We start from the raw sequence: 12,334 nt of genomic DNA, 5'->3' as shown, positions 1-12,334 counted from the left end.
GTCTCGGCCCGCTTGTTTGGTGCGCACCAGGGTTCGGATGGCAGCGTTCACACATTCAAGTGTACCGCACAAAGGGTGTACTCACACTAGGCACAGTTGCCTTGAACTGAGCGCGATTGTAGTTTGGTTTGTTTCGTCCAAACCCCCAAAAAAAAAAAAAATGTAGTCCGGTCCAATTTGCATTCAGATTGGCAATTTTATCACCGAACCAAAAGATGCTGAATCTAAAGACATAGGGATATGGCCACAACCTGATTGGTCGGATTTTATGACATATTGCCTATTTTGAGACCGAACTTACTTACATCCAAAACAATGCTGTGTGCTGGACTAAGTGTGCTTGTTGTGTGTGCGTAGCCTGCATATGACGGTATTTTGGCCAGCTGGGAACTCGTGAAGAGCTTAAAATTGAGCAAAGGAGTCAAAACAGCGTTGGAAATCCCTCCGTCACACACACAAACAATCTGCTGCGTGGAGACGCACGTCTGATGCCTGTGATGGGCAAACTCACAAATATGACGAGAAAAATCGATATGCGTGAGGATTCTGCACATTTTAGGGTCTCATCTTCCTGTTTTTGTTTTTTTTACTTGTCTTTGGTTCATGTTACATTCATATATCATTCGAACCGCACCAGAGTTCGTCTGGAAGCGAACCGAGACCCATCTTTTTTTAGCGGTCTCGGCCCGCTTGTTTGGTGCGCACCAGGGTTTGGATGGCAGCGTTCACACATTCAAATGTACCGCATTAAGGGTGTACTCACACTAGGCACAGTTGCCTTGAACCAAGCGCGATTGTAGTTCGGTTCGTTTTGTCCGGACCAAAAAAAAATATATATATAGTCCTGGTCCAATTTGCGTTCAGATTGGCAATTTTATCACCGAACCAAAAGATACAGAATCTAAAGACATAGGGATACGGTCACAACCTGATTGGTCGGATTTTATGATGTATTGCCTATTTTGAGACGGAACTTACCGAACATCTTAAACAATTCTGTGTGCTGGACTAAATGTGCTTGTTGTGTGTGCGTATCCTGCATATGACGTAATTTTGGACAGCTGGGAACACATGAAGAGCTTATAAAATGTGTAAAGGAGTCAAAACAGCGGCGGGAATCCGTCCGTCACACACACAAACGATCTGCTGCGTGGAGATGACCATCTGATATCTGTGATGGCCAAACTCGCGACTATGACGAGAAAAATCTATATGCGTGAGGATTTTGCCCATTTTAGGGTCTCATCTTCTTGTTTTTGGTTCGTTAACATGTCTTTGGTCCGTGTTACGTTCATATATCATTCGAACCGCACCAGAGTTCGTCTGGAAGCGAACCGAGACCCATCTTTTCAGCAGTCTCGGCCCGCTTGTTTGGTGCGCACTAGGGTTCGGACGGCAGCGTTCACACGTTCAAATGTACCGCATTAAGGGTGTACTCACACAAGGCACAGTTACCTTGAACCAAGCGCGATTGTAGTTCGGTTCGTTTCGTCCGGACCAAAAAATAAATAAATTTAGTCCTGGTCCAATTTGCATTCAGATTGGCAATTTTATCACAGAACCAAAAGATACCGAATCTAAAGACATAGGGATACGGTCACATCCTGATCGGATTTTATGATGTATTGCCTATTTTGAGACGGAACTTACCGAACATCTTAAACAATGCTGTGTGCTGGACTAAACGTGCTTGTTGTGTGTGCGTATCCTGCATATGATGGTATTTTGGCCAGCTGGGAACACATGAAGAGCTTATAAAATGTGTAAAGGAGTCAAAACAGTGGTGGGAATCCGTCCGTCACACACACAAACAATCTGCTGCGTGGAGATGCCTATCTGATATATGTGATGGCCAAACTCGTGACTATGATGAGAAAAATCTATATGCGTGAGGATTTTGCCCATTTTAGGGTCTCATCTTCTTGTTTTTGGTTCGTTCACATGTCTTTGGTCTGTGTTACATTCATATATCATTCGAACCGCACCAGAGTTCATCTGGAAGTGAACCGAGACCCATCTTTTTAGCAGTCAGCGCTTGTTTGGTGCGCTCCAGGGTTCGGACGGCACCGTTCACACATGTTCAAATGTACCGCACTAAGGGTGTACTCACACTAGGCACAGTTGCCTTGAATCGAGCCTGAGAGCGATTGTAGTTTGTTTGGTCAGGACCAAAAAAAAAAAAAAATTTAGTCCTGGTCCGATTAGCGTTCAGACCAGAGTTCGTTTGGAAGTGGACTGAGACTAATCTTTTCAGCGCTTGTTTGGTGCGCACCAGGGTTCGGATGTCAGCGTTCACAAAGGTTCAAATGAACTGCACTAACAGAGCAATCACACCGGGGTTTGTTTAAATCGAACCAAACATGACAAGTGTGAACACGCTCTCTGCTTCCAAACAAATTCTGACGCGGTTCGAATGATATATGAACGCAACAGAGACCAAAAACATGTAAATGAACCAAAAACAGGAAGATGAGACCCTAAAAAGGACAGAATGCTCACGCATATCGTTTTTTCTCGTCATAGTAATGATGATGTTTCCCATCACAGTTCGGTACACAGTTGTCTTCTCTCAGCAGATTGTTTTGTGTGTGTGACAGAGGGATTCCTGACACTGTTTTCACTCCTTTACACATTTTATAAGCTCTTCACGAATTCTCAGCTGGTCAAAATACCACCATATGTAGGCTACACACATACAACGAGCGCATTTAGCCCAGCACACAGAATTGTTTTGGATGCTTTGTAAGTTCCTTCTCAAAATAAGCAATACGTCATAAATGATGACCAATCAGATATATTATATATATATATATATATATATATATATAATTTTTTTTTTTTGGTCCGGACCAAATGAACCAAGCAAACCAAAACGAGCCGAACTACAAGTGTGAACACACCCTTAGATCCCCAAACTTTACAGCACTTTCAATAACTGTATGATTTAGTGACAATATAACATGTGCTATCATCAATACTGCATGTGCTTAAGAGCCCAAGGACAGTCTGAGGCATTACATTCCCTCCTCTCTCCCCAGATCTGATCCAGGATTCTAGGAAAATCTGTACACCACCAAATACATGCAGACGATCATGCGCTTATGCACACTGACAGACAAAGTGCATCTAGACCCGCTTGACTGCAAACACAAAAACACGAAAGATGCTGACACAGACAGATAGATAGATAGATAGATAGATAGATAGATAGATAGATAGATAGATAGATAGATAGATAGATAGATAGATAGATAGATAGATAGATAGATAGATAGATAGATAGATAGATAGATAGATAGATAGATAGATACCATGCTCCATTTATAGCTTGAATATCCTTCAATCATTCTCCAAACAAACAATAACTCACAAGGTCATGTAATCAGACAAAAATGGTTATGGCTTTATCGATTCTCAAACTTTACAGCACTTTTAATAACTGTATGATTTGGTGACAGTATAGCACGTGCTATCATCAATACTGCATGTGAGCCCAAGGACAGCCTGAGGCGCTACATTCCCTCCCAGATCTGATCGAGGATTCCAGGAAAGTCTGTACACCGCCAAATACATGCAGACACGAGCACATGCTTACGCACACTGACAGACAAAGTGCATCTAGATCTGCTTGACTGCAAACACAAACACAGACCAACATACAGTACAAGACACAATCTTTTCTACATTTGGTACTGAACTCCAAAGCACATGCAAATAACATGTAAAACAATCTAAAAAACATCAAAGCAGCAGCCAAAGCTGACTCAATACAACAGGTCTTCACACCACACTGTAATTGAGTCACCGGTGTGAAGGTAGACTCAGAATTTAACATCACATGACCACAAAATGCTGGGACACAAAAACAATCAGAAGCAGCTGATGCTGAAGCTTACATGCATGGGTTCAAGAGGGAAAAAAAGTAGTTACAAATGAATGGAAGCCCATTCTTACATAGAAAGAGTCTTTGGCTGGTCCTCACAAGTGCTTGTTCCTTTTAAGTCCCGTCCCATTTTGAATGATGTCCAACTTTACAGTCCTGGACCAACTAAGACCTCTGGCTTCCAGACCTCATTGGAGAAAGAAGGGAGAGGTAGAGAAAGACAAAGAAAGATGAACTGACAGCCCAAGAGCCCAGTATAAAAAGTGGGAGATGTGGGAGGGGAGAGGAGGAATAGTATGGAAAGAAGCAAGTGTGGGTTTTTCGGTTGACTGGAGAAAAGGGCAAGTTGATTATGTTTCCGTAAGTGGAATTTTAAATGAGAGGGAAACTTTCCATTAACGACAGTAACAAAATGCAATTAATTTCATTTGAGGCCCTCAGGCTTATGGAGCACTAATGATTCAGAAACAGTCCACAGGAACGACAGAGACTCCACCATCCTGAAAATGGTGAGAGTGAGGAAAAGATCCAATAAAAAGCATTAGTTAGCATAACGTCCCCAAAGGCACCGAGGTGGGAGATATCTTAGTCGGTTAAACAGAGGTCACTGTGGGGTTGCTACCTCCGAGGAGCAGAGAACAAAAGAATCTTCTAATGAAATAAACAAACAAACAAACACATACACGCAGAAGGAGATGTGCTCGACACATATCTTCTATTGAGGCGAATCACTGACATGAGTCTTTTATGAATGACAATGAATAAAGAGCTGCTTATGAATGCCAATGAGATGGAATGTGAATTCAATACATCAGTCACATTTCAAAACACAGCAATTCAAAACTTGCATATACAGTTCAATACCTAGGGATAGTTCACCCAAAAATGAAAATTATCCCATGATTTACTCACCCTCAAGCCATTCTAGGTATATATGACTTAATAAAGGCCTTTTGAAGCAAAGTGATGGATATTTTTCTTACATGGATATTTTTCTTACAAAAACCCATCGCTTCACTCCAGAAGGCCTCTATTAACCCACTGGAGCCGTATGGATTAATTTTATTTTGTATGGATGCATTTTTGGGGGGGTTCAAAATGTGCCCCCCCATTCACTACCATTATAAAGCTTGGAGGAGAAATAATTTTTAAATATATCTCTGAATGTGTTAATCTGAAAGAAGATAGTCATACACACCTAGGATGGATTGAGGGTGAGTAAATCATGGGATAATTTCCATTTTTGGGTGAACTAACCCTTTAAACTGTACATTCCCAAGCCTTCATGTCACCTTCAAATAAAGCCATCTAAAAATGAGTCCTTCCTGAAAATGTCCTTTAAACCTCAAGAATGAATGTCAGGATCAACCTTCTATGCTGGTCCTGAAAACTGAACAACATTCTTTTTAACCAATAAGATTTGGCTTTGGTTTTGGCTAAGGCTTAGGCTTAGAGATGGGGTTAGGGGTTTGAACATTACATTTATCACCCTTACCACTATTTTTTATTTTTTTATTTTTTATTTTATCATGATTCCAACTAGGTGTAAGCAGATGCAGTCAAATTTACAGTTGCTTAGCAAAATATTACAGGCGATATCTAGTCATTTCAATGGGAATTGGTGTGATGAAGAATTTTGCCAGATAAAGCTCCGGTGGCTAATAATTTTCCCTATGTAAATCTGCAGGCAGAGACTCAACTTACCAACAAAGCAAAACAGAAGATCCCCATAGGACAATTATAATATTATCATTTATCAATAGAAAGAGGCTATTTGGAAAGTAGTTGTTTAGGGTTGGTTTGTTTGCTTGCTGGCAGAATAGCTTTGGATTTTCATTTCAACATCATTAATCCCATATTTTGTTCATGATATTTTGTACATCTGGACCCACTTTCTTTCACCTGCAAAATTTTGCCGAACAATGATAAATGTGACTGCACCTTTAAGGTGGGGTTCAGGAATGTAGAAATATCTGAAAATTGGCAGACACTTATCAGCTTGCTTCATGAATTTTAATTAAAGGGTTAGTTCACCCAAAAACGAAAATTCTGTCATTAATTAATCACACTTATGTCGTTCCAAAGCCATAACCCGGAACAAAAATTAAGATATTTTTGATGAAATCCAAGAGCTCCAAAGATGAACAAAGGACTTACGGGTGTGGAACGACATGAGGGTGAGTAATGTTCATATTTTGGTGTGCTAACCCTTTAAGTATCATTACTTAATATTCAATAGGCCCATTGGTCCTAATTGATTTGCTGAAAAGTAAGTAGGTGTTTTCCATAGTAGGATGGCTGCTTACTATTTGCATCAATGCAATGCTTTGGCTTCTGCTGGCTACGGTTTCTTCCTTCATACTGCTACCAGGTAAAATAAAGCTTTTCTCAAAAACAGTTATAATGGTTGCTACGCCCCTGGTAGTATTAGGGTGATGATTGTTTGAAAGCAATATTGCTCCAGGACCAACAAAAGATGTGGTTCCATGTCCTACTTGGCTAAATTGCATTGTGTATCATCCAAACCCGTATACCACCATCCTAAATTTTATTAAGAAGCTCAAATCTTGTTAAGACCACTACTATCATATCAAAAACAGCTCTGAGGGTGATTTCCTCACCGGCTCCTGATGTGTCCCTCCATTTCTCCCCGCGACAGCACTTCACTGCAGTGTTCTGTAAAGGGGCAGGACACCATCAGTTTATCCAGCAGCTTGTGCACCAGCAGGCTGGACTTGCGGCAGGTCTGCAGCATCAGCGGAGTGCGATCCACCGGGCAGAAGTCGCTCTCCAGTAGGAAGTTTGTCAAACACTCTTGGCAGTAGGTGTGTCCACACGGGGTGTCCAGGGGCCGGATCAAAGGCTGAAGGCAGATGTGGCACATGAGGTCATCATCCACCTCCTCTTTGTAGGTATATTCGTGGTTCTCCTCCTGTAGGTGTCGTTGTCCACAGATATGGCATAGGTCAAGAGGAGGGGAGGTGGGACTGACTCCTGTTGCACCACAAACAGGCATCGCCACAGCGCCCTCCTCTTCCTGATCACTCATTGCGTAATGTTTTGTATGGTGTCGAAGGTCAAATCGTTACTGATTTGTTGTAGTTGGAGGGCTTCGTTGTGTCAGGTTGCGTTTTGGGCCATCCACCTGTACAGGAGGAGCACATTTAAAAAAAAAAGAAAGAAAGGAACTGTCATTTATGGCAAATAGGTGTGTCCACATGATAATCGTGTTGGCTGTGTTTGCTGGAAAGGCAGGTCGCACACACCCAAAGACACAGTTTAGCAAAAAGAGGACAGCAAAAGTGTTTTTGTTTTTTACTTTCTGCCTGTTCCTCATCGCTCTTACTCTATTTTTAATTCCCTGAGTTGGCAGAAGGATGAATATCAAACTGATCCAAATCTCATTTATATTCCACTGGCAACAGAAATATCAATATTGCACCTGAGATTCTTAATAAATCCAGTTGGAGAAAAAGAAAAAGATATAATTGGAAGTTATACTGTGGAAGTTTTTTAGCATGGTCACACAGAGAATAGCCAGTTTTTGCTAGCATTATTCTGGATGATTCCAGAAGCTTAAGTATTGAGGTTTAGCAGCTGTTTCTGAACTAGAATTGTGTCCATAATAATCTCACTAGGACAATTATAACTGGCTTTATGTTAGCCAGTCATTTGATAGTGAAAGAATTGTGTTTGTGTGCCTGTGTTTGTATGTAGCAGAGTTCACTCCTAGATTAGCTTTAGCTTTAGCTTAAAGGGCTAGTTCACCCTCAAGTGACTATTTTGTATTATTTACTCACCTTCATGTCATTCTAAACATGTAACTTTAATTTTTTTTCTATGAAACATGAAAGTGGACTACTGTTATTATACTGTATCTTTATGGTGCTTTGTATTTTTTTTTTAGAGCTTTACAGCAGCCTAAATGCTAAATGAATAAATGTTTCACAGGGAAAATAACATAATACTGGTTTGAAACAACATGTGGGTGAGTAAGTAATGACAACATTTAAATTTAAACTTTATCTTGTAAAAGAAGTCCTGTGGTCTGGATGTCCTTGCATAAGACTGAGTGCGTCACCACACCTGTTGTAATACACACAACCAATTCACATGGGAGAGATTGTACAGTTACAATGGGAGTGTAATATTATTACAGCCATAAAATTTTGTTTGGGGTGTCTCACAGAATACAATCTCTCCTTTGAACAAATTTATAAAACGCTCCAGTGTCTCTCCATCTTTCTGTGTGTTTCAATATGGCTTGTCTGACTTTGTGAAGTCATCCACTGTTGATTTGAAGAGGAAACCCTTGAATGACAGTGAACTGCAGGTGAATTCATAAGAATAGCTTTATTGTCTACCACCCTGTAATCTGATCTGAGCTTAACCAGTACTATATAAGGACACACATACACTCCCACCCATAAAGGAGTGTGCCCAAGGACACAGTTATACCTGGCAACCCTTTTTTCTCCGTAAATCATCATCTCTTTAATGATCCTTCAGAGTGACGATATGGCTTGAGTATGCTACTGCGTTGTATTACACACACACACACACACACACACACACACACACACACACACAATTGCTTTTACCCTGCGGCTCTTATTCGATTGGAATTTTCCATTTTCTTTTGTCTTCCCGCATTCAAAGGTACTTCAATTGAAAAATCCATTGTCCTAAACAAACAGAATGACAGTACTTAATAGCTGCTTGTTTCATTTCACTCTCCTTTCTTCAACTCTGTCTCTTTCTCTCATATTTTCTCTAGGGAAGTAATATTGTTTCTCAAGTGACCTTTGGTCCAGACTCCAGAGGATAATAATGGTAAGTGTACTAAACATAGAAAGTGTTAATAACTTTCAACTGAGCAATCAAACATAAAGCTACACACACATACACAGCATTTGACCTTAAATTCAGAGGGATCAATGTTTAATGACTGAAAATGCTGAAAATATCCTTCAGTTAATGGATTTATGGAGACACATACACAGAATGTTCAATCATGGTATAATGTTGAGCCTAATCAGCCTTTTCTTTAAAAGCTCCAGTTAAAAATTATCTTGTGTGTTGTGTGTCAGCATTTTTATATCATTCAGCACAGACAAACACATACTTTCCCATCACATAAAGTACAAAATAATGCACCACTGAAGGAATGAATGCAAACGCAGACACATATAAAGTGGGGTCCAAAAGTCTGAGACCACTAGTGAAAATGCTTCCATATGCCTTTTTTTTTTTTTCTGAATAAAATCTCAGCTCTGTGATGCCACCTGTGTTTCTGACATAATAGAACTGATAGACATGCTTTACAAAGGCAGCACTCTGAGAAAAGAGGCAGCAGGGGTGGATCTCTCGATCTCAGTCCTGCTGTGTATCTGTCTTTGACTTAGCTACACTTTGTTCAGACATGTTTTAGCAGAAAATTCCACTGCATTCCTGAATCTCTGGATGTTCTTATTACAGCCTGAACCAAGAATGAAGAGCTGATTTGTGTGTTTATGTTCTAGCATAAATTAATATAAAAATTATATCTGTAGAAAATGTATACAATTAAAAACAAACAAAAACAAAGAAGATTAAAACTGATTAATTTAGAAAAGTACATAAAATAACAGTAATTTATTTTAAATTAATTAATAAAATATATCAATATATTATTTATAAAATCTATTTGGTAACATGGTTGAATAGTTAAGTTTTAGGCTCTAACAAGGAGCCTTGAGGCTCCACTTCGATTAAACATTCAACTGTTGAATCATATAGCTAATGAATAATGCAATGAAACCAGAATGATTAATGCAAACATAATAACTATTCAGTGGAAATTATGGATATAAATGAGCACAGCCACACACAAAAAAATAACACTCACAGAAAGATGACAGAAGTGGGTGTTCTGGGTGAGTGAGTGTGCGTTAAGAAAATAATTACAAATATGTATATATATATTACATATATATACATATATGGAAATCAGTTTCAAAAGAGACATTTGGACACAGTCCATATGAGAAATGAGGCTACGTGTTTCTGTCGGAGATTCACATCAAAGAGTCTTCCAGTATAGCGTGGGGAGAGTTACATAAGTGATCATATGGAAATGTATAGTTCACCCCCACCCTTTGGATTTCTGAACCAACTCCTCTTCGTCTTCAACCCACCTCACTTCCAACATGCTTTCATGCTGTTCCATTAGACTCTTTTCTCAGATAGCCCTGTCCCTCTCATCTTTTGGTTCCATATAGCATGGGGAGATATACAGTCAAACTAAAATTTATTCAGACACCTTGAACATTTCATTCATTAATACAGTTTATTCACTATAGTTTAAAAAAAAATGGTAATAAAATTACAAGATCTCAGAGTTAAACTGAGTCAGAAAAAAATAATCTTAATTATGTCAGATAACACTTAAGCAAAACATGGTCAGGTCAAAGTGTCTGAATAATTTTTGGTTCCAAATTTTTATCGGTTTTACTGGTAGTCCACTGTATGAAGAATTTTTGGGTTATTTTGCAATCCTCACTTACTTAAAAAAATATTTAAAAAATGATATCTAGTGTCTGAATAATGTTTTGGTTTGACTGTATATGAATGAATGATAAATGATTTGCATCAAACTACATTTTTTAATAATATGGATACATTTCTTCCATCTATCAGTTTTGTATTTTGTCCAATTTTGTACAGATTGATGTTTTACACTCCATATAATGTCATATCACTGATAAAAACGCAGATAAGACCTAGCAGTTATAACATAGAGAGTAAAATTCAATAAAGATATGAGCTAACAGCAAACACAGCATAACAGAGACCACAATTTCCCATTTCCAGCATAACACACAAAGAGAAGCACGCATACTGACAGGTGACACGCTATTGGTTTTCCCAGCTAAACAGCTGGTGGTCAAAACTGCTGACACAAACTTACTCTAACCAGAGAATAATGATGACGACGATCAATCGGAGCTAAAGGTGTTTACACTACAAATATATGAACATCCACACCTGCCCCATGCTCACGCATGCCTCCATGTGCACAAACACACACACATTTTCACAGGCATTATGACTTCAAAGGGTTCGTGTTGCTTTCTACACAAAGAAAGTTTCTCCACAGCTGTGCTGAGTCAACAAGTATGAGCTTATCAAACAAAAATCAGTATCAGGTGAAAGTTATGAGCAAAATGTGCTGAGTAAATATAGACCGGTGTAATTCTTGTGCTTACCTGAACAGGTAATCCAACCGCTCCGGCTCAGGGAAAATGAGAAGGGGAGAGTGAATGAGAGAAAGTAAAAGAGAAAATAAAAGGACTTTGTCCTAGTGGCCACAAGTTAAAAATTTGCCTGATGTCTGGTAGGTGGGCTCCGGTATGATCTGAAAATTGTCCTGGTGGTCTTCAAGTTAGTATTTCAGTCCAGGGCCCCCCCGGCCATCCTATCATGCTCCGGGACGCCAACTCCTGACGCACACATGCACACACCTGATACAGGAAGTGAGAGAGAAGAGGCAGTGTTAAAACGGTAGGCAGGTAAACATGAGAACTGCCCCAACCTGCTCTGGTGGGTCCAGGAACTGGTTTACACACACACACACACACAAACAGAGAGAGGAAGATAGCAGTATCTTAACATTATAGTGTATAAATAAATACATTAGATTATGTGTACACTAAACAATGGCAAAAAAATGGCAAAGAAATACAATCTATTACAACATACAAATGCAGTTTTTTTAAAAGAAGTAAATGCACCCACACAAAACCGAATGCAAATACACTGGCAGCATGTGGCAAGCTGTGACATGCCCCTGAGAAATCCTTGTAACCCTGTACAAAGTGTTTTAAGAACCCTAAACACTTCAGCAAAGCTGATTTTTCCAGAGGTCCACACCCATCCAACAACACCAGACAGCACACTTCATTTGATGATTTGGTTAGGATGTTGGTATGGATTGGGGTTACCTGCACAAAACCGACAATAGATATTTGTCATAATATGCTTGCTGTAGTTTTATTTTCTCAAGAAAGAGTGTGTCATAATGATTGCGTGTGTATGAGCTTTTGTGATTAAGACAGCTGTATGGAGGCTGAAGGCAGTTTAAACAACTCATGCTCGGTAAAGTTTACTTTCTTCCTGAGAAACATGAGTGTGATCAGTTCACTTTGGGATAATTTCTCAACAACAACAAAAATATCTATTTTGAGATTATTTTTGTGATAATCCTTTTTTTTCAGTGTCCAATATTTTTCTTAAGCTGCCTAAAGTTTTGATGAAAATTTTTTTTGATGAAAAACCTAAATCTGAGAGTTATACAATGAACAAATTTTACCATAAAATGCTATGATAACATGACAGATAAACGCATGATACAAATATGTATTCATACAAATCATACAGACAAACAATACACAAGGGAATCACCAAATTACT

At 39.2% G+C, this 12,334-nt stretch overlaps 1 protein-coding gene across 3 annotated transcripts in view; it reads right to left on the bottom strand.

Moving 5' to 3' along the window:
• lnx1 (ligand of numb-protein X 1) overlaps positions 1-11,385 on the bottom strand; it is a 52,694-nt gene extending 41,309 nt beyond the window's left edge. For 2 of the 3 annotated variants that reach the window (XM_048206676.1, XM_048206677.1), the window contains exons 1-2: positions 11,131-11,385; positions 6,505-7,028 (exon numbers count right to left, since the gene is read on the bottom strand). In XM_048206676.1, the coding sequence (XP_048062633.1) occupies positions 6,505-6,932 (428 nt within the window). In that variant the 5' untranslated portion in view covers positions 6,933-7,028; positions 11,131-11,385. Of the gene's footprint in view, positions 1-3,954; positions 4,029-6,504; positions 7,029-11,130 lie in introns of those variants that run through there. The other variant, XM_048206680.1, reaches the window with a different exon arrangement.
• Positions 11,386-12,334: the final 949 nt, after the last annotated feature.

Source organism: Megalobrama amblycephala, linkage group LG11 (assembly GCF_018812025.1).
Source record: "Megalobrama amblycephala isolate DHTTF-2021 linkage group LG11, ASM1881202v1, whole genome shotgun sequence".
NCBI lineage: Eukaryota > Metazoa > Chordata > Actinopteri > Cypriniformes > Xenocyprididae > Megalobrama > Megalobrama amblycephala.
The sequence above is the reverse complement of the archived record's forward strand: the minus strand, read 5'-3'. Positions and strand labels throughout refer to the sequence as shown.